Consider the following 20,912-nt stretch of genomic DNA (forward strand, 5'->3'; position numbering starts at 1 on the left):
ATCACCAACTAAAAGCTCGGATAAATTTCGGATTCGGGGTTGTTAGTTTTCGCACCAATGTGCTTATCCAACAATGCTTCATGTAAATGAATGGAACAACAAGTTTATTCAATTAAACATGATTAAGCGGCAAATAATCTCTGCATAAACTCAGTGATTCCGATATCATTTGTATTGAACTCGTAGCATCCCCACATGACAAGACCTGTTGTACCTGTCAATGTCCAATTTGCTACTTTGTGCAGTCGTGGATAGACACGCTTGGGGATATAATCTGTGATACAAGAATCAAAACCCATATAGATGTGGTAGGGCAAAACAACACCTAATAATCCATCTACTATTGGATGTGCACCATAGATAAGTTGTGTACTGACCAGTGGGATCAAAGTGATGGCTGATCCGCGCTCCATGTTCCAATGATGTGCTCCATAGGCATAGCCCTCTTCGGGTTCCTCCACCTTGACCTTTTTCTTCTTTTTGCCATCTTCCTGTAATTCCTCAACTATAGGCCATCAGGATTTTAGCTCTTCATTTCCTCCACGTTTAGTATAAACCTTTCAATTTACCCTTTTCTGATTTCACAACATCATCTTTCTCAGTAGCTGGTGTTGCAGTGTTTGTGGATGTAGCAGACTCGGCGGTAGTGCTGGTGTCTGTTGGCTTGCTAGCCTTGTCGTTGTTGTTTGTCGAAGCAGCTACATGTACCATATCAGAGCAATCCTAAATCAAAAATGCAGTTCATGCCTTACCAGCTGAATAGGATGATCTCAGTAATGAGGGTGTAATCTTCAAAGCTGGCTTATGCACCAAACCGACAGGTCTACTCAAAATTCGAAGTGCCATTTGATATTGTAAATAGTGTAGGGGTTGAATAAAAATGTCAAAAAGAAAAAAAACAGCTGCTATTGTAGATTCTGGAGGAAGATTTCAATTGGCTGTTAGATCCAAAAGCCACCAATTATACGAGGGGCATGCCATCTCTCTCTAAGGCACGGATGTAAATCGTTCATTTTGCAGTTAAGGTTAGCTAATGAAAGCGAAAACTACATTGCATTTATCTCGGTATGTCTCCCAAAAAATAAGTGAATGCATTACTATACATTGCGTTTTTCAGTTGGTTATTTGATCGCAGCACATCAACGGAGAAGAGCTGTTGATCCTGTACAATCAGATCAAATGTCAACTTGATCTAATCTCATGAATCAATTATAATAGGGATTTTCTTGAGATTTAATGCAATTGTTTTATATCGATGAGCTTTCAAATTGCTTGCGTCCTTCATATAGCCATTAGCTTCGGCTTTGATATAAATCCTCCTCTTCCAAGATGCAAATCTTCCTCTCCCAAGACGCATAATGAATGTCTCAGCTCGCTGCTCATCGCATCAAGGTCAATGGAGTCACAAAATCTCCCAGGAATTTTTTCCTTTCCCTTCATTTCATCAATCCAATGAGCCAAGAAGGTATACTAATAGTGTCGAAATGCAACTATAGGACTAACAATTGAGAGCAGAAGCCAACAAAAAGAGGAAATTGGATCAAACAATAAAGGGTCCTTTTGATCAATTGAAAATAGCAGATGATCAGGCCTTGAAAGACATTCAGCAACGCTCAACCTGTCCAACCTGCAAGAAAACTGTCAAATACTTTTGCTACAAATGCCACAAAGTAGTTGGCATGGAGAGATCAACTTTACCATCGGTCAAGCTTCCTGTTCATTTAGACGTGTAAGCTCTTTATCTGACCCTTGAAATGATTTGACTTCTGACATGGTAGATAGCATCAAGCATCACAAAGAGCTGGATGGCAAATCGACAGCCATTCATGCCAAGATAATCGCCCAAGACGATGTAGATATTCATACATGGCCAGAAGTGCCTGATTTCACTGACCCAGAGAGAACACTGCTGCTATTCCCCGGTCCAGTAAGTTCTTCAATGCAGCATTGGGATCGCAGTTTTCTGACAGACGTATCCTTTGTAGAGTGCAAAACAGTTGACTGATATACCCCGAGAATCATTTGATCGCATTGTTGTGATTGATGGTACATGGATCCAAGCGAAGCAAATTACCAACAATACACCTATTCTCAAGAAAATGCAGAGAGTTACTATCGCACCACGCAAAACTCATTTCTGGCGCTTTCAAAATGTAGATGATCAGCATTTAGCGACAATTGAGGCCATCTATTATCTTTATCGTGAATTCGGAGAGACCTATGAGGCACCTTATGATGGAAAATATGACAATCTCATGTTTTACTACAAGTTTTTCTACAACTTGATCCAAAGCACATATCAAGCACAGAAGTCAGCTAAATTCAGCCATAGGCATCAACAGAAGGATTACATCAAGTATAGACAAGACGGCAAGAAAGAGAAAGACAAAGAGGAGAACAGCAAGCCCACATCATAGACATTAGATGGCTTTATGAATAAAAATTCTGTTGAACCTCGGCAATGTGCATTAGGCAAACAACTGCCAGCAGCAGATAAGAAGTCGGCTAAACGTGTAGTAACTGTGCACTAACCAACTGTAGTTCGAATAATATGATATTGATTTGTTGAGACAGGATACAACATACGGTAGTGGCGATTGCCGCACTTGAATCAAATGACAATGCATAGATGGTTCGGTTGTGTTGCGCTATATCATGTGTAGTACTATCATCTTGTGAAGACCATTAGATTCAAGCCGATTCTGTTCACGGTATCACACTTGCCAGTAGTTTAAAAGATGTATTTTTTTTTTCATACTGGCTTTGCCATGTAACCAGGATTTGATATTTTGGCCTAGTTGCATGCGAAACATGAATACTAATATGGCAAACAGCTAGACTAGTTGAGTAACATTTGCTATCATATTTTGCAAGAATCGCATTGGAATTTGCGGTCGGATTAATCAAATATAAAAAAACACACACAAAAGCATAACAATATAGTTAAGCTACAATACTTTCCAACTCGCAATGGCATGCTTGTGGGCTTCCAACAACATCAGTTACCACCATTATAAGCATGGCATTGATTTTGCCATCCAAAATTATTTTAAATCCAGTCCAACGCTTTCGTTTCAATTCGTTGATTTCTGATCGATTTTCGACTCGATTGATCTATTTTGCTAGGTTCGACTATAAAAGTCGTAATGATCATCCCATACTTCCTTAAGCTTTTTACAAGTACTTTTCAAGCCGCATCTAATGGTGCTCATTAAAAAGCATGTTTATAACAAACTTATTGAGTAATATCGGAACATATGAAATGACGTTTTAGGTGGAAATGTCAAAATTTTCCATATAAAGGTTGCACAAACAAAGCTTCAGGGGTTGCTTTGGATCCATACAATCATTTTGGTTCAATATATACCTTAGTAAAAGTCTTCGTTTTTGAGGTGAGAAACGCGATCGCTTGATTTTCGATGAAAATCATGAGGTATCACTCATGATTTGGAGTCGATTTTTGATGATCCCAAAAAAGTTGAGCAAAGGTGTCAGAAAGTAGCTGCTGGATGAGATCAATTGTTTGGTACTATTCTGGCAGTCCAAAACGACGTATAACACGAGAAAACACGGCTTAAATCCATTCAAATTTGGCTGTGATTTGCATATATTCGAGTAGTAAGAAATAATGCTGCTACGCTATCTGCTCGTTTACAGATTTTCCCCATATCTACGGACACGGAGCATTCGAAAAGAGTTGGATTCGCAGTTACAGATTGAAAATGCAAACTTAATAAGTGAACTCTAGTGAGATACATGCATTTATTGCGTTGAATGAACAGTGCTCAAGCTAGCATTTTGCTCATAAGACGTCTAATAAAATACAGTCTCTTAAGAGATATGGAATCGCTCTAGATGAAAGTACGTGCTTCCATTAGTTTGAATTTATTAGCAATTAGTTATATTTGAAGTTGTTATATTGTACTATAAAATTAGTTTCTAATCTTATTTGGCATGAGGATCGTTGAGATCACAAGCACCAGGATGGCGAGCACAGTATTTGGGTTGAACGGGTTCAGCGTCAATACCACGAGCTTGAAGACGGAACACCCAGTCGTAGAAACGTTCAGAGGCAGTCTTGACAGTACGTCTGGCACCCTTCTTGTCATAAGAACCAGACCAGTAAACTTCAGCAGCAGCAGCAGAACGGGGCCAGAGACGGCCGTCAATGACAGTAGGTCCAGTTTGCTCAGCCCACATGGCAACTTCGCCACCCAGAACCTTACCCTTATGGTTCTTTTCAATACCATAAGTCATATCGTAACTGTAAATACGTTGCCATGTCTTGAAAGGAGCGCACCACGAGCCACCGACGCCACCATAGTTGAAAGTATCAGCAGCAGTTTCAGTTTGAGTAGGACTAATGTAACGATCGTCGTTACCTACCCAACCACCGTGACCACAATCCAGATAGAAGTAATCGTAGTTGGAGACAATGACATCGTGACCAAGCTTGGTGTAGACAGAATGAGGCTTGACCCAGGATTGGACAACAGTGTTCTTAGGGTAGCTTCCGCCATCCTTGATAGGATCCTCCCAAATGATAGGACGCTTGTCGGTCTTGGTGTTGACATAGGACAAGACCTTGTTGGTCCACTCAAACCAAACTTCGCTGGTGGTCATGTTGTTCTTCTTGGTGTACTTTTGAATACCAGCATCCAAATCCCAACAAGCAGTGTTAATTTCATCACCACCAGTGTGATAAAGGGTATCGGGGAAAGTGTGAGTGGCCTCCTTGATGATGTCCTTGACGAGACCTAAAGCCTTGTCACTCAAAGGATTCAATTGACCTATGATGCATAAAAAATTGGTTAATATTTCTTTCAGCAGCAGCTTTACATTGCTCAATACATACCAGCGGGAGGCTCAGCGGAGTAAGCAGCCCAGAACTCGTCAGCGCAGATGAGGTAATCAGGGTGAGATTCACCAATGGTAGCAGTGTGAGCAGGCATATCAATTTCCAAAACGACACGAACACCACGGCTCTCAGCAAAGGAGAGAATCTTCTTGACATCAGCAGGAGTGTAGACTTCCTTGCTGGAGTAGGCACCCTTTTGAGAGAGTTCAGGGTGAGACTTGAAGTACAAAGGCCATGATTGAGAGTCAGTTGCATGCCAGTGCAAAACGTTCATCTTGTTGTAGGCTTGGGCTTCAATGACACGCAAGATATCCTTGACGGGATAGTAGTTACGAGAAGTGTCCAACAAAATACCACGATGGCCATAAGAAGGTTGATCCTTGATGGTAGCAGTGTGAGCAACCAATTTTTTACCGTCGGCAACCACTAATTGAGAGAAGGTCTCCAATGCACGGAGAGCACCGACCCAAGTGTTGGCAGTAAGAGTAGCATAACCGCCTTGAGAGGGGACGTCCAACTGGTAGGATTCATCTACATCGATGTCGAGCTTAGCCTTGTTGTCCTTGACCTTGATGTTGAGGCCCTTCAATTGACCCTTGACAGGCTTGACGTTTGTTTTGTCAGTGGCAACTTGGACTGGAACCCACTTCTCGCTCTTGACCAATGACAAGTAGCGTTTAGCAGCGCTCTTAACGTGAGTGTGTTGAGCCCCAGAGATCTTGAAGTTGTTAGAGAGAGTTGTAGAGGTACCAGCCCAGGCAACATCTTGAGGAATAGGGAAGAGGAAGGTCTTGGCTTCAACACCAGCGGAAACCAAAGCACAGGCAGCAATGACTGACAACAATTTCATGATTTGGATAGGAAAAAGGAAAGTAAGTTTGTTTTGGATAGGGAGAGAATAAAAAAAAAGGGAGAAAGAGCTGAATGAGTGTTGTATTTATATCGAAATTCAAGGTTACAAAATCATATTATCCAGGAATGTCTTAAGCTCTCCTCACACACACACACGACACAAACACACATACACAAACACAAATGATAAGGTTTATTATATAATTTGACCCTTATCATTTGATAATTTAGTACTGTCTCACAGATTCAATGAATTCAGGGTTTTACAAATTTGATTTCTTTCTTTGATCAGCAACAGTATCAGGGTAGGTGTGAACAACCTCTTCACGTTCTTTGAATTGCTTGTACCATTTAGTCAATCTTGGTGCTCTCTCTTGAAGAAAGGCCTTTTCAGGGATCGAGAATAAATCGGCAATGGCAGGATAGACAAAATAGTCGGCCCAGGTTATGTTTTGGCCACACAAAAAGGGTCCATTTTCATCCACCATACCATCCACTGCGCCAATGATCTTGCCTGCTTGCTTTAGCGGCTTCTTTAAGAGCTCAGTGATCTCGGACTCAGACTTTCCTTGGGCTTCGTAACTCATACGGGGTTTAGCGACACCAAACACAATGTGATGGAAAATGTAATCGCACAATACGCTGATGAGTTGGTCCATCTTGAGTCTTGTGTTCAAGTCTTGAGGAGTGAGGGCGTTGTTGATAGTGGTGTCAATGTAATCGCGAATAGCAGGTGTTTCAAAGACTACTAGATCCTTATGTATCAAAGATGGGATACGTCCAAAAGGATTGTACTTGTAGGCAATCTTAGTGTGAGGTGTAGTCTCCAGCAATGTGTACTCTACGTTCAGATAATGCATGGCCATACGCATGGTACGAGTAAAGGTGGAGAATGGGGCACCTACCAGAGTAACGGATTCAGACATGTTCAGTGATAAACAAAATGCGTAATGGAAAGTGAGAAACCGAGAATAGCTGGGGTAGAAATGCTTATTGCTACCATTTCGAAATGCAAATTGTACCTGAGATAGTTATGACTAAACCCCAAACAACATTTATCCGCCTATATTCGATTCGAGTTTTTTCTCATGAACTCTATATAGGGCATCGCTTGCAACCACTCGAAATTCCGATAGTGAAGATGCTATATTTACTGCAATGGACTCGGTGTCAAGTCGAGATAATACTGCATCAACCAAATAATCATTCGATTATGCATTTGCATGCAATTGCTCTCGCTTTTCTGATTTTGCATACATTTCTCAATACAACATCATTGTAATATGTGGTACAGCCATTTAATGAGGTTTTTGTACTCATATTAAAAGTGAAATAATGGGAAACCAATCTTTTGCTCCTAGACATGCTCTCGTCTTCCTTTTTCAACAGTTGTTGTGTAATGTAATGCTTTGGTAGATACGCATGTACATCCGAGGATGATCAGTGTTTGATCTCAACGCGGTCATTTTACACCCTTAGAACCCTTTTTTCGATCATCTTTATAAGCAACAGCACTATCAACTTGTCTACAGCATCTTTTGGAAGCGAAATGCTTTAAAATGGCAATGACAGATATGCACATCACATTGGTCATGCATGTTGTTTATCTGTCAAATTCAAGGAAGCTCATGTCTTTTATCAGATAAATACATAATCAAGACGTCGTTACATAATATAGTTGAATGGGAATATATTATTTAATGCACGTTCTTGTTTTCCTCATATTCTCGATCTACCAAACTTAGGTAAGGTTGATGGGTACTCCCTTTCTTACATCTACGTAAAAGGCAATACGTTTTCCTGTTTCATAAGGGTTCCTCCGCGCAAACAAGGTGTTACAAAATTCCCTGAGCAATTTCAAGGGTCAAGGAAAACATTGCAGTGTGGGATTTTTGATGATATGCTCATAGTAGCACAAAAATAGCTCTGATCTCTATCATCTCCTTGCATGAAACTTGATTCACACCAAAGCGTTCAAGCAATCATATAATGTATTTACTAGGGAACATTGAACTCTGCAAAACGTGAATAACGTACAAAGAAATCACATTAGTTTTAACACGTTATCTCAAAGAGTATAGCATTGATTGTGAAGCTGATCCAAAGCAAACTCATTCACTATCAAAATATCGAATGATTTGCTGAGGACAAAAGATGTTCGGTGCAAAAAGATTGTCATATGAGCCAAAAGAATGTCTTTCCGCCCACAAAATTGTATACCTTAAAATAAACCATGCATCTGTATTTGTCAGATACTTGTGTTAGTAGCAGAATAACAGGGTCTCAAAGGATAATACCCAACTTGCAACTTGGAAGACATACTGAGAGCAAATGCATGCTTTCTGTGCCACCGTTAAATTCGCGGAATGTTCTCTGAAGGAATACTCGAAGAGGCTGTTTTATGGGCTCATATGGTCCTGAAAGGGGGCCCAATTTGTTCAGTTCTTACTGTTTTGTCAGCCTTCAAGATACTGCCTAGACCACAATTACATACATCACCGCTCATTGTCAACGGTAGTATATTACGCCAAAGCATACGCGATGAATCTACTGTACTATTCACAAACAGTGTTAAATACCCGGAATATGGGACATCATGATAATTTACCAGGTCTATTAAAAGACTTTGTTAGTGATTTTAATAGCGGTTATAACTACAGACATATTAACATGCATTGCATAGACAGAGTCTGCCTCGCCTATTTTAATGATGCATGCCTGAATATAATGCCATGGAGTATTGCTCATTCTAATCGCCAATCTGGATATTTGAATGCTTGCAGCATGGTTATTTTTATGTCTATAACATGTCATATAAGGCACAAGCCTGTAGCACACAATGCATTTAGGCTAATACCATAAATGCAAGCAGATGTCTCGTATTGTCGGTCGTACACTGCAGAAATTCACATGCAATTTGTTATATAGATATGTAATATTCATTTTTTTTTGGTAAAAGTATGTATTGTATGACATCTCAAATGATGAAGGAGTAGCCACAGGGGCATAGATCATAGTAAGTGTATTCCACAAGCCGTTATTATCATCAAACACGTAGCATTATCTCGAAATAATGTTTCATATTCATAGAAGTTCTTCATCAAACAGCAATAAAATTGCGGTTAAATGATTTTAAAAGCGAAATAGAAAATACAATAGCAATCAACGTTAATCTCAAGATCTTGAGTTCAAGTAAATGAACAAAAGTATCTATACATTTGAATTCAGCTTTTAGCATCAACTGCTACTGAAATATCTAGCAAATGTTACTGATGTTCTGATTTAAACTGGAAACCACTGCAACAGCACTAGCCATAAGAGTTTATTTAAGTAACCATGCGGGGCATGGATGAGCTACCGATATAGCATGATTAATATAGCTTTGACAGCTTGAGGTGTGATGTTTTTTATTGAAAGGCTGGTAGTAGTACCGTTATCTAGAACGAACCTTTCGGCACTTCGGGTGGTTTCCTGACCTACACTTTGCTTTGGTAGAAATTAACCTACGTTCAGGTGGCTCACGTTGCCGTGGGCCTTTGGCTAATATTGCAAAAAATTAATATTAGAATATTATTAGAAGAACCCTGATTGTTGATTGATATGAAATCACTAATCATATGAGTGTTTATGCTTCGGATGGTTCTCTACCTTCGCTTCGCTTCAGTGAAAACCAACCTGCGCAGCGGCAGCTCGTGATACCGATTGCTCTTGCGTATCTTATCAAAATACTGCTGCTTTCATTTTGACCTTCCACTAACACATAAAAACCCTTCATATTATCTGTGGATCTAATTCTTATGTGATGCTCTACATCCATATACACGTAGCTATTTCATATACGGGCAAGTATCATACAGATATTATCCCTTTTTAGTCAAGAGTGTGCCTAATACAGCAAGATCCAGGCGCATTTGAGCTGTGTTTTCTCGCATTAAAGGCCGTTTTAGAACATCAAAATAGCAATAAACAATTGCTCTCATCTAGGAGTTATTTTCTGGCACCTTTGCTCAACTTTTTGAGGACCAAAAAAACATGGCCAAAATTCGACCAGAAAGCATGAAGTACCCCTCATGGTTTTCATCGAAAATCAAACGATCGCGTTTTTGACCTTGAAAATGAAGACTTTTACTATGGTATGTATGGAATCAAGATGTTCCTATCGATCTAACGTAGCCTCTGAAATCATTTTTGTGGGACCTTGATATGTAAAATCTCGACTTTTTGGCCAGAAACCTCTTTTCATATTTTCATAAATTGCTCAATAAGTTTATTCAAAACATCTATTTTACTTGATACCATTGAATGCGCCTTGAAAAGCACTCCAAGAAAGCTTAAAGAACCATAGGATGATAATCATATTTTACTTAGTCGAATCTGCAAAGATAAATCAATCGAGTCGAAAACCATTAAAAATTGGCCACTCTAGAACAGACTATGAGTTTGGGTTTGAATTAATTTTGGCTTGTGGGGGGCTACCTGGAAAACTGAATGCCCTTTTCATCACGGAGGCAATGCAGTAATAGATGCTTTTGAAGCGTATGGAAAGTATGTGGCAATTCATATCACTATCGTTTATTATACTATTTTCTAGCATTCTATATTCAATAACGTTAGTCTGGACATTGACGATTCATGGGCTGCATAAAATGTCTGAAGTAAACAGTGAAATCTCTGAGGCTTTAGGTCGTCGTTCAAAGAAAGCGTTGACAGCATTGAGCAGAGGAAAGAGGGTGGAAATAACAGTGCTTTTTGTTGATTGATTGTAAAACCATTATTCATATAAGAGCCAGGCCTGGCAAGTGCCTGGAAACTCAGTTTCCGTATTAGGGCTGTAAAAGTGTCTAGGGACTGAGCATTTATTATAATATGATTCCCCTGAAGTGAACTAGACTAGATTCCCATCATAAACAAAGCCCAAAATAAATGTCATCTCAATTAAACCATGCTACCATCAGCAGATAAGCATGCATAATAATAGTATTAGCATGATGATAGCAAGGGTAAAATGCTCTAAAATAAGAGATGACAGATACTAAAGTAAATGTCAAGGGCATTGTAATGTGTTGTAACGTAAATATACCTAAAAGGATGCAGGCTCAACAATAAAGAGCTATTCTTTACGCATGATTCAAAAACCATGTATTGAAATACCGTTCTTGATCGATCAGATCAACAACTAAATGACCCAACAAAAATATATAAAGTAATGGGATTACTGGCAACTACTAAACTGCTGCCAGATAAGAGATATAAACCAAATAATATAAATAGAGACGTAGAATATACATTTTATTGCATATTATCCTAATTTCAAATAAAGAAGGATTTTAACAGTATTCTACCTGCTTTTTTAACCCCTTTTTACTGCATCCCCCACATAATAAATTTAAAAGGCATCACTCACATAAAACTGTTTGGTAGATGCCAGTGTTTAGGATAACGAAATATAGACAGAGAAAATACAGTTAGAACTAAATATATTTATTGTGTTATTCCGAGATTGAATGAGGTCTAAAACTAATGTAAATTTCGAAGGTATTTATCGTTATTTGACAGTGATGCAGCAGTAGGTACTTGATATATGATCTTGAATACGGAATAACTGTATAAGCCTTGAACCAGTTAACAAAGATGTACTGCGTAAAAGCTCATGGGCCACCAGTCAGGAGCAAACAACTGTGAGGATCCAGAATAATAGAATATTCTATATAGTAGAATTGACAGAAGCAATGAACTCGTAAAAGTAAAGTCAATGATGATAATCAGTTGTCAACTGTATCTAAAACGAAAGCAAAGAGCTTCTTTATTATAGGGCATCTCACTAGCTTTAATACGACAGATCCCTGGTCAATGGCTACTACGTTGAGCTGGTGGTATGTAAATAGCAGGCCACTGGGGCCTTAGTGATTCTTGGTATAGCTTGTTGAGAGACGACCTAAGTCGACATGTTCCAAGTCGTGTAAGTGGATCTTGACATCTTGACATTGGGGAGATTGAATCTACTGTAGTTCCTGAGGCATCCGTACATACACATTTGACTAGACTTGTAAATATAGATACGATGTAATATTATAATAAGCATCGTCTATGTTTTTAGACTGTGAAGTGGCTTCAGCAGAAAGTAAACGCAGCCAAAGATGCATACTTGTATGCAATAATTTACCCCATTATTTTCAGACACATCAGCGATAAACAAAGGTAGCACTTTTATTGGTGGTAACAAATTTCTACCTCCAATTCTCTTTGGGTTCTCTTGCCAAGATGACGATGGTGCAAGCCAAATTTGCGTAGCATGGTTGCTGAGGAATTGGTGATTTTAGAAAATGGTGTGTTTGGAGCAGATGCTACTAATAAAACTTTTTGGATTACTATATAAATGTACAGATCAATATTTTTTATGCAGCATTTACGTTATATTATTATAAGACTTCTGGTTCACAACATCCTCCGTCCGAGTCGTATTTTCTGGGGGCAGAATTGTGATACCATTCGCGGATGCTGCTCTTGAGATGGCGACACAGAGCTGGCCTTGCGTAAACACAGGACTTTTATGAGATCTACAGCGACATTTTGAGATATTGTCATTGCAAAAGACACCTATATAGGGAAAAACTCCTAATAAAGCCAAATAAAAAAGGATTCAAGCTAATCAATTGTTCTTTCAAATTCACGATCCCCATTTAACCAGCATCGCAATTATCATTGCCATCAACAGAAAGACATTTAGGTCAGCCAGCAGCAATGCCACCCGCTGCTAAAATCAATTGAAACTCAGTTTGCTTTTTCTGTTCAAGATTGGACAGATATTGTCTTTTTGCGACTTCTTAAATCTATTCTTTGATATTCGACTATATAAACTGTTATGATCACCCTACGCTTCCTAATACATTCTTGAGGTACTTTTCAAGGCGCTTCCAATGATGCTAATTGCAATAGATGTTTTAAATGAAATTATTGAGCAATTTAATAAAATATGAAATGAGGTTTTTAGCGAAAATAGCCATATTTTGCATATGAAAACCTCATAAAAGTGGTTTTAGAGGCTGCTTTGGATCGAGAGAAACATTTTGATTTGATATATACCATAGTAAACGTCTTTATTTTCAAGATGAAAAATGCGATCGTTTGATTTTCAATGAAAACCATGAGGTACCTCTCACGGTTTTTGGTCGATTTTTAGCCATGTTTTTTTTTTGGTCCAAAAAGTTGAGTAAAGGTGCCATAAAGTTACTAATACCCAAGTACAATTGTTTCGTGTTATTCCGGTGGCTCTGAAAGATCTACATGTCAAGATATGAAGGCTTGAAAGCTGTCAAGTTTGGTTATGTATTGCTTTATAGAGTTTATTTACACGGCATGAATCACATCCTTGATAGCTGAAATCTTCTAGAAGGGCAGTTCTATCGTCTGTGCAACTTCTAATCCAAATAGGAGGTATATTAGTTTTGGTAAAGCTAATCCATGCAAATTTTGATGCGTTTTGTAGTTGGTAAGCTTGATAATAATGGAAATAAGAAAACGAATTTGCTGCTTGAATACTATAGTTTTGCACCTTCGCTTTGCTGCGATCAAACCCTCATAGAGATCAATGCTACCAAGTGTTGGATTAGATGCTTAGTTGCCATAAGTTTTGCACCTTTGCTTCGCTATGGTAAACACCCCTCGCCATTGTCGGCTTCTCTGGCGGTTTTGCTCACCTTTGTCCAGCTCTCAATTTTTTAGAATTATATTTGAAAAGATGTGGTTGGCTTGTCTATTTTTTAAAAACATGGCTTCCAGTATATGTAGTGAAGATTGCTTTATATTTTTTGTGAAATCCATTAACCTGCTTTCACTGCAAGGTTAATGTTTCTAAATGGAAAGGGTTTATTTCTTCTACCCATTCCATTGCATTCCGCCCTTCTTCGTCACGAATTTTCCCCTGCCCATCATAAAAAAAACATGTATTCATTTAACTTTAGTAAAAAAAAAAAAAAAAAAAAAAGAATAATACCGCCCTTTGTTTTACAGGTTTTTAACCTAAAACTAGACTCAAGTTTAAATACTGTATCCCAACTCGCGCTTTTGAGCCTCTCGATTTGCGCTAATCAAAGGCCAAGAACAAATTGGCATATAGCTTATTATGGTTGTTATCTCGTTTGATGCCTCAACTATTCAAGTCGTCAGTGGCGTTAAACTTTGTTTTCTTTGTGTTTTAATTATGTATGTATACCTATCTAACTCAAAAAACATTTAGCCGAATTCAGCAAAAGTACAGCAGCCAAGACCCATACCAGCAAATCGGGACACTATAACTAAACACCTTGGAGACAGGCATTTCTAAAAGTTCATTCGCTTACAGATGACCAGACACTATGTACCGAAAAACCAATTGTGAATATATATAATGCTTATCCATTGACGTTTCTTCAATGATTACGTCTCAATCAGATACAATAACGTCATGATATACATATGAAAAAAGAATGTGTTGGCACAGTTCAATTCATATTATAAATAGAGTAGTAAAGTAGGCATTCGGTACTCTACCTCCAAGCAATTACGCTCCACGAGTGAGACCTTCACACTACCATGCCTTCCTGAAGAGTGATCTATGATACACGGCCATAACTATTACCTAGCAAGATGGAAAGTCCCACTCCACTGTATGTATTTATACCATTACCTTCAATATTTGAGAGATAAAGCAACAAAAAAAAAAGTGATGTAATAAATAAGTTATCTATGTCATTATTTTTCGCGTTTTATAGGCTGTATAAAGGTCTTAGTTTTCTTGTTTTAAAATGGACAAAGGTAGACAGACACTTTCACCTTGTTTTTCTTTAAGCCATTATGTGCCTTGCCCTTTTGAAAAATTAATACCGCCCTTTTGGAAAAACTAAAACCGCCAATTCAGAATTTTTAGAATCGCCTTTTTGTTTAAAAACCCGCCCTTTGGCGTTGCACTTACTGAACAGTATATCTTGTAATTTGGGCATTAAGCTATACCCTGTCATTTGACGTACTCTTAGGATTATAATGGAATCATCCCACATTTTTCATTAGGGATCTAAAGAAGCGAGTTTAATCCTAGCAGCTTACTAAAATGTCTTGACTGGGTCATGCTACTTTTCATCAAGCTACATGGTATCCCCTCCATGATTTGGCATGTCAAATTTTCTGTCGTTGCATGCTAAACGATACTAATTCGGTAGTTGAAGCTCTCACGGTATACAGTTAAAAACTGTTTGTAGCACAAAATCATTTTACCTCCATGAGGTTTGTTTGGATTCCACGTACTTTTTTTTTTGTTTTCGGTTTGTTTTGTTAATGCAAACGCACATTTTGTCGTACTGCTTGCCATCAGTGTGACTCCAGTGCAATCTTCACACGTTGGGCTGCGACACCACCGACTCTCCATAAATGAATTTAGCGCCGTATTGACGCTACGAAAAAGGAGGGGTAATATGGAAATCCAAGGAGGAGGACCAACCAACCCTAATGCGGGGAAAAAAGGGACCCAATCATTCAAATAGCTTCAGTATGAAGGAAGAAGGTATAAAAAGAAACGAAAATTTTTCTTGACCCCTCCCTTCCTCATCTCTCTTTATTTTTTTTTCCACTTTCATCACTCTTGAATCATGATGGAATACCATCACTCTTCAGACACAAGCCATCCTTATAGTGCTTCCTGCGGTTATTGCCACCACGATGAAATCACACACTACACATTTGGCGAAGACTCCAGTATGACTAGCCCGCTTTTTATAAATACCATCGTAAATCAGCCAAAGGAAGAGCCCTATCGTTATAACTACCTACTCAATCTGATGACTGCGCCTGACATGAGTGCCTATTTAACGGTAGCAAATGATGATATCTACGCACTGCCTATTCATTTACAAAAGCTGATCATTGAAGCAAAAGAGGAGATTGTCTTGAAACATGTAGAAAAGCCTGCTCAAATTCGATTGCAAAAAGTAAGAAATCACATCTGGAGGCGAGCTGATGGCGATTTTGCTATTCTAATGAACATGCTGATTGAGCTCGTTTCTGATGAAGATGAATTGGAGGATCTATTGAGAATGTAATTATCTATCTTCCAGTCTGTCTCTCATTCTCCCGTAATCCTCCTTCATATTATCGCTTCCAATGTACATACACATCCTTACCCATCCTTTATCTTTTTTCCCCCCCTTCTTATACCAGCAATCAACAGTAATAAAAAAATTTGAAATTAAATTTATTCAGGCTTCTTCTTGCTGTTGTTTCTTTGTTCAATCACACTTTTTCTTGTGGTATTTATACTTTGAGTGACCAAGTGAGCGAGATCCTTTCCTAATTGGGTCCAGGTAATTTCGCCTGGCGGTGGTCCAGCTGCACTTGGTCTACGCTCACCTGCTTTGACACGTTGGCTGTACTCGTCGCTGGGATTGTCATACCAGTTACACATTTCCTCGTAATTGTAAAGATTGGCCTTGTAGAACATGTGCAGAAATCCGCCTAGTACAGGTATAAATGTGAACATGAAATCGACCGTAATGTTATACATCATGCGCATCATAAGCCAGAGAGGTATGCCAAATGTAGTGGACAGGTAGACTTGAAGGAGGGTTAGTACCTGTGGACAAATGCCAGTACGAGCCTACTTACTCTGGTACAAGGACAAAAACCACCCTAATACACCTCCAATGATAGGAATGAAACCCTACGTAATCGAATCAACTAACGGAGATCAACATGATCAACATTTGGAAATATTTACCAAGATCGTATCAATGCCAATAGGTATAGGCGAGTATGGAATTGCATTGTCTAGACTGTTTGCTATTCTACTGATCTTCTTCAGGAGCTTCTTGCGCTGATTTTCAGTCATTCTCCTTGGTGGTAAGGTCTGATCAAAGTAAGGATGCTTCTTTTCTAGGATACTCAATTGCTCGATGCCCTTTTCTCTGGCCTTTTCAGCGAGTCGAGGCACATGTAGTCCAACAGCTATCTTCTTTTTGATGTAGTTCATATTATAAGAGGTAAGTGTTTATTTATTTGTATGTGAAAAAAAGGGAGAGAAAAGATGTTTCATGCTAAACCGTCTTTTTATTGCTATTTGTACTGTTTGGTAATTCTTGATCAGTTTCACGCTCAACCAGTCTAGCTCTACGACACCAACGACGTCTTCTTGTGAATGTCTGCATACCAGGTGTTCCATTCAATTGCTTCCATGCATTGTTGCCGTATTCCCAGCCATTGTGATCCACTTTGCCGTCGATCTCACCGGTCATATCCACCCACCAGTCTCCGTCAGCCCAGCTCCAGACTTTGTTGGTAGTGCGCTCAACTTGCTTGCCGTCCTTGTTGATGATGGCTGTCTGAAGCGTAGGCTCTGGCAACTCAAATTCTTCTTTGGGAGGGATGGCCTTCAGCTGATTATCTGTCCATGGCCCTCTTTCGCTGGGCATCATGTTGGTTGTCCAATTCACACCTAGCCACCATCTCTGATTCTCATACACCTCGAATTGGAATATCATCTCACTGCGAGTGCCCTTGTTTCCATCTTCTATCTTTTCCTTGCTTTCAATGACACCCAATGCTTTTGATTTCTCTGATTTGGCCCTGGTCAATATGGATGAAATCCAGCCTTTGACTTTAGCCTTCTTGTTTTCCCTTTTTCTTTGAATCGACGCCTTTTTCTTGAAGGTACAACTAGCTAATGATGTCGTAATAAATGCAACGCCATAAGCCCACGCGGCGGCCAGTGCATGCTTCAATACGATATTGTTACGTAATGACATGACAATAATGTGGAACCAAGGCGAGGGGCTTACAAGTAACAACGCACCAGCGACAGCCATCACTAAATGAGCTCCAGCAATCCAGCAAATCAAGATCCACAAAGGCCAGGTATACAGCAACACGCTGAGGCAGCTAATAGCAGTGTCTGCACGAGTTCCATCTACATGTATCAACATTCTCTTGATCTGCAAACGAACGTGATCGATAAAAGTGTTGACAATGGCTAAATCCTCCAGCGTATCGTCCAGCGATACCTCTCCATCAGGTCGAATTTTACGGCTGATCAATTCATCTTCCTCCTCCTTTTGCTGTTGCAATCGAAGCTGAGTGATTCTCTCATCATCGCTGTAGTCCTCTTCCAGCTGGGCTTCACGCTTTAGTCGCTGCTCTTGACGCTTCTTCTCCATGGCTTCTCTGCGGCTCTTGCTCGTCTTGACAAACAACCAATCGCGGGATAATTTATACACAACAAGAGTAGGTAATCCAAATGCCAGACATTGCCAGGTCCATAAGCACAAGCATATCCATAACAACACCAGCAGTACAGACTGTCGAGGCTGCTTTGTTCGCCACATGAGGATGTCGACAAATTTCGCAGTGCTTTGTAATGTGGGGCCGAGAACGACCAGCAATTTCAGCAATGGCGTCGGTATCTGGTCCAATGTTTGAACTTTGTACGGTGATGAGAAACTCAATGTGTTTTTGTTGCTGCTGCTGTAGCTGCTATCAGAGGCTGATGTTGATCGAGACATGTGTGAAAGAAACGCTTGGGTTCTCTTGTCGTATTTTCCATTCTAAATCACAAAAAGGACTTGCTTTGGATGAAATCTGCATGTGATAGAGCCTCTCGTGACGTAATTTGTAATTGGCTTGTTTTGATGTGGCATCAAGAGAGATGCTGCATGAAATTCGAGCCGAGAATAGCCCTCGTATTATTGCAAAATCGAAAACCTGGCATTAGGAGGATACATCAAGCCAAGTTTGCAATGCGGTCAGCTCGTCATGAGCAAGGTCTTGCGAGAGATCCATGTCTGGCGAGATGGCTGATTGCCATCATTGGGACAGAATCTGGCCACGTCGCTGCAGATCAATACTAGATACCAAGGCTCGCAATGATCAGAAAGTGACTACCTGCAAACATCATTCACAACCTGACGTCTGCTTTCGAGGAGCTCATGGCGATAATTAGCAAATTTACTATGCATTTATGAAACGTATAAATAAATAAATAAATATATATATATATATATATATATATATTTTATGGTGTACTTTTTCTTGACGTTTTGATGGGAAGGTAGGAAAAGTCGAAAAGGGTATTATATACAAAGAGGGACAATTTGAGTGTACTTGTGCGTGATGAAGCGCTTGCTTCTCTATTAAAGGTTCTTCCAATCGTCTAGTTTCTTTACCACCATTTCGTAGGTAAGAATTGTCATTGCAGATGAAGGTACAGTTCGAACTAGGTTTGTTGGTAAGCCTTTGTAAAATCCACGAATGCCTTCTTCTTTGGACATGACCTCGATCGCATGTAATATCCCCTTGTACTTGTATGGTTTTCTGGTTTGGTTTTGTAAGCGAGTGCGAATTACTTCGTGCGGGTATGTGGCTAAACTGGCTGCCATCTTGGACAGTGCTGACGCTAATAAAATCGAAGATGATCCGGATACAGCCTCTCTATCCACATCTAGCATCAGGGCAAAAAAAAAAAAAAAAAAAATCAGTCGACATCCCCACGCATATCACTGATATACTTACGGAATGCTACTTTTAGTTTTTCATATAATGGAAATTGTACAGCTACATGACTAATGCCGATCAGAGATGGGCCCAATCCTTTGTAAAATCCTCTAAATCCCTCCTCTCTGGCAATGGTGAAGACAGCATGTAATGTGTTGTTATATCTATATGGTGTTCTTTCATTTTGTGTCTACACAAGCCATGTCCCATCAGCAAACCGTATGCTATCACTGTTTCTCTCGTTCTATATTACCATTAATCTAGTTTTTATGACCCACAGAGGGTTTGTTAGCATGGTCGAAGCAGCACCAGCGGACATTGCCGAACTAATGTGCAATAGCCACTCCTTATCATGTCCTATCATTTATAATCAGCACATGCAAATACTCACAGAACACACAGACATACCTAATTCATCGGCCCAATGACTCTTGCAGTAATCATATGCTGTGAAATAGATAGCCCAGGTTGGCAAATAGCCCAAGACTGTTGGACCTAAACCTCTGTATAATCCGCGAATACCTTCTTCCTGCCAAATGCGAGACAAGGTGCCTACAGTGCCTTTGTATAGTTTCTCTCCGGGCTTTGCAACGCCTTGATTTTGCAGTCTCGTCTTTGCTACATCCAAAGGGCAAGTTACAATAGATGAAACGATGCCTGCGCCTGCGCCTGCGATTGAGTGTTTTAAATTTTCATGACTTTGACTAGTATACTGTTTAGTAATCACGGACTCTGTAGTGATGGCAACCATCTAATCTTACGCGAATTCTTTCCACCAGTTGACGGCTGCTGAGCCCATAGCAATACTTTGTTATATGTTGTTTAAATAATGAACACTTGTGATGGAAGGTGTGTAGATGTTGAATTGCTGGTGTATAATGTTTGCCCCTTTTTTTCAATGTATGAATCCCTCTTGATTTGATGTGCGCAATATCAGATGGAGAGGAAAAAGTGCCAAATGCAATGAATAGATACTGAATCCGATAGAAGCAAGGTCAGTCTGAATATGCACAGCAATTAGGTATCGAGGCAAACAAAAAGATCGTTTGTGAGAAAAAAAAATAAAGGGAGGAGTAGGAACAGAAAAAGGTGGGGGATTCAATTTGGCTTGAACCAACAGACATCAGGTTCATCCCGTTCAGAGTACAACGTCATCTTTTCACAGCATTGTGCAACAGCATTGGGAGTAGTATCCTTATTTATGGTATGCTTGGTGATTTCCAGAAGTGTAGCATATATCAAATCACTGCTGAAAAGTCAGACACACCAGACTGCTTGGTAAGCAATCATAGAAACATGCTCACTCTCGATCCTTCTATGATAGAGCAGTTACTCCATATCTGATGATTTTGACCCCAGACACATGTATTAACATTGGTTTCCTATATACCATGCACTGTTTAGCATAGTTACGAGCTGTCAGCATGACAGAGGTGCTGCAAATACACGGTTCAATCTCTTCCATCAATGTTAAAATGGCTGGCAACCAGGAATCTACAAAATTCATGGGCATCGGAGGTCAGGGCCATTGACGTGATTATGTAATTTTATCATTGGCTTTTCATTTGCAGGCCCCGTAAGGAAACAGGACCAGATTTCATATCAGCGCTTATAACATTTCCTATCAATTAGATCTAATTCAAGTTATCCGTGGCATCAAACAATCGATTGGTACCGCTCGAATAATAGCATC

The 20,912-nt window shown here is 39.6% G+C and overlaps 8 protein-coding genes across 8 annotated transcripts; 2 read left to right on the plus strand and 6 right to left on the minus strand.

Moving 5' to 3' along the window:
* Positions 1 to 122: 122 nt before the first annotated feature.
* GTR2_1 (GTP-binding protein gtr2) lies at positions 123 to 846 on the minus strand (the record flags this gene model as incomplete). Its single annotated transcript, XM_064826261.1, has 3 exons — positions 123 to 505; positions 570 to 698; positions 753 to 846. The coding sequence occupies 3 exons, from the start codon at positions 844 to 846 to the stop codon at positions 123 to 125; spliced, it is 606 nt and encodes a 201-aa protein (XP_064676359.1).
* A 606-nt stretch (positions 847 to 1,452) lies between these two features.
* Positions 1,453 to 2,417, plus strand: HSV2 (Phosphatidylinositol 3,5-bisphosphate-binding protein; the record flags this gene model as incomplete). The annotated part of the gene is made up of 4 exons (XM_064826262.1): positions 1,453 to 1,465; positions 1,516 to 1,729; positions 1,783 to 1,927; positions 1,986 to 2,417. 4 exons carry the CDS (start codon positions 1,453 to 1,455, stop codon positions 2,415 to 2,417), a joined length of 804 nt encoding a protein of 267 aa, XP_064676360.1.
* A 1,528-nt stretch (positions 2,418 to 3,945) lies between these two features.
* Positions 3,946 to 5,708, minus strand: ATC70_006997 (uncharacterized protein; the record flags this gene model as incomplete). Its single annotated transcript, XM_064826263.1, has 2 exons — positions 3,946 to 4,790; positions 4,856 to 5,708. 2 exons carry the CDS (start codon positions 5,706 to 5,708, stop codon positions 3,946 to 3,948), a joined length of 1,698 nt encoding a protein of 565 aa, XP_064676361.1.
* A 265-nt stretch (positions 5,709 to 5,973) lies between these two features.
* On the minus strand, positions 5,974 to 6,636 carry ATC70_006998 (uncharacterized protein; the record flags this gene model as incomplete). The annotated part of the gene is made up of 1 exon (XM_064826264.1): positions 5,974 to 6,636. The coding sequence occupies one exon, from the start codon at positions 6,634 to 6,636 to the stop codon at positions 5,974 to 5,976; it is 663 nt and encodes a 220-aa protein (XP_064676362.1).
* Positions 6,637 to 15,330: 8,694 nt separating this feature from the next.
* ATC70_006999 (uncharacterized protein) lies at positions 15,331 to 15,780 on the plus strand (the record flags this gene model as incomplete). Its single annotated transcript, XM_064826265.1, has 1 exon — positions 15,331 to 15,780. The coding sequence occupies one exon, from the start codon at positions 15,331 to 15,333 to the stop codon at positions 15,778 to 15,780; it is 450 nt and encodes a 149-aa protein (XP_064676363.1).
* A 152-nt stretch (positions 15,781 to 15,932) lies between these two features.
* ATC70_007000 (uncharacterized protein) lies at positions 15,933 to 16,706 on the minus strand (the record flags this gene model as incomplete). The annotated part of the gene is made up of 3 exons (XM_064826266.1): positions 15,933 to 16,291; positions 16,343 to 16,397; positions 16,455 to 16,706. 3 exons carry the CDS (start codon positions 16,704 to 16,706, stop codon positions 15,933 to 15,935), a joined length of 666 nt encoding a protein of 221 aa, XP_064676364.1.
* A 64-nt stretch (positions 16,707 to 16,770) lies between these two features.
* Positions 16,771 to 18,231, minus strand: DRS1 (nucleolar DEAD-box protein required for synthesis of 60S ribosomal subunit; the record flags this gene model as incomplete). Its single annotated transcript, XM_064826267.1, has 1 exon — positions 16,771 to 18,231. One exon carries the CDS (start codon positions 18,229 to 18,231, stop codon positions 16,771 to 16,773), a length of 1,461 nt encoding a protein of 486 aa, XP_064676365.1.
* A 627-nt stretch (positions 18,232 to 18,858) lies between these two features.
* ATC70_007002 (uncharacterized protein) lies at positions 18,859 to 20,018 on the minus strand (the record flags this gene model as incomplete). Its single annotated transcript, XM_064826268.1, has 5 exons — positions 18,859 to 19,166; positions 19,238 to 19,409; positions 19,473 to 19,576; positions 19,628 to 19,923; positions 19,981 to 20,018. The coding sequence occupies 5 exons, from the start codon at positions 20,016 to 20,018 to the stop codon at positions 18,859 to 18,861; spliced, it is 918 nt and encodes a 305-aa protein (XP_064676366.1).
* Between the last annotated feature and the right edge of the window lie 894 nt (positions 20,019 to 20,912).

The sequence above is a fragment of the Mucor velutinosus genome (genome assembly GCF_035048745.1).
Source record: "Mucor velutinosus strain NIH1002 chromosome Unknown tig00001549, whole genome shotgun sequence".
In the NCBI taxonomy this organism is placed as follows: domain Eukaryota; kingdom Fungi; phylum Mucoromycota; class Mucoromycetes; order Mucorales; family Mucoraceae; genus Mucor; species Mucor velutinosus.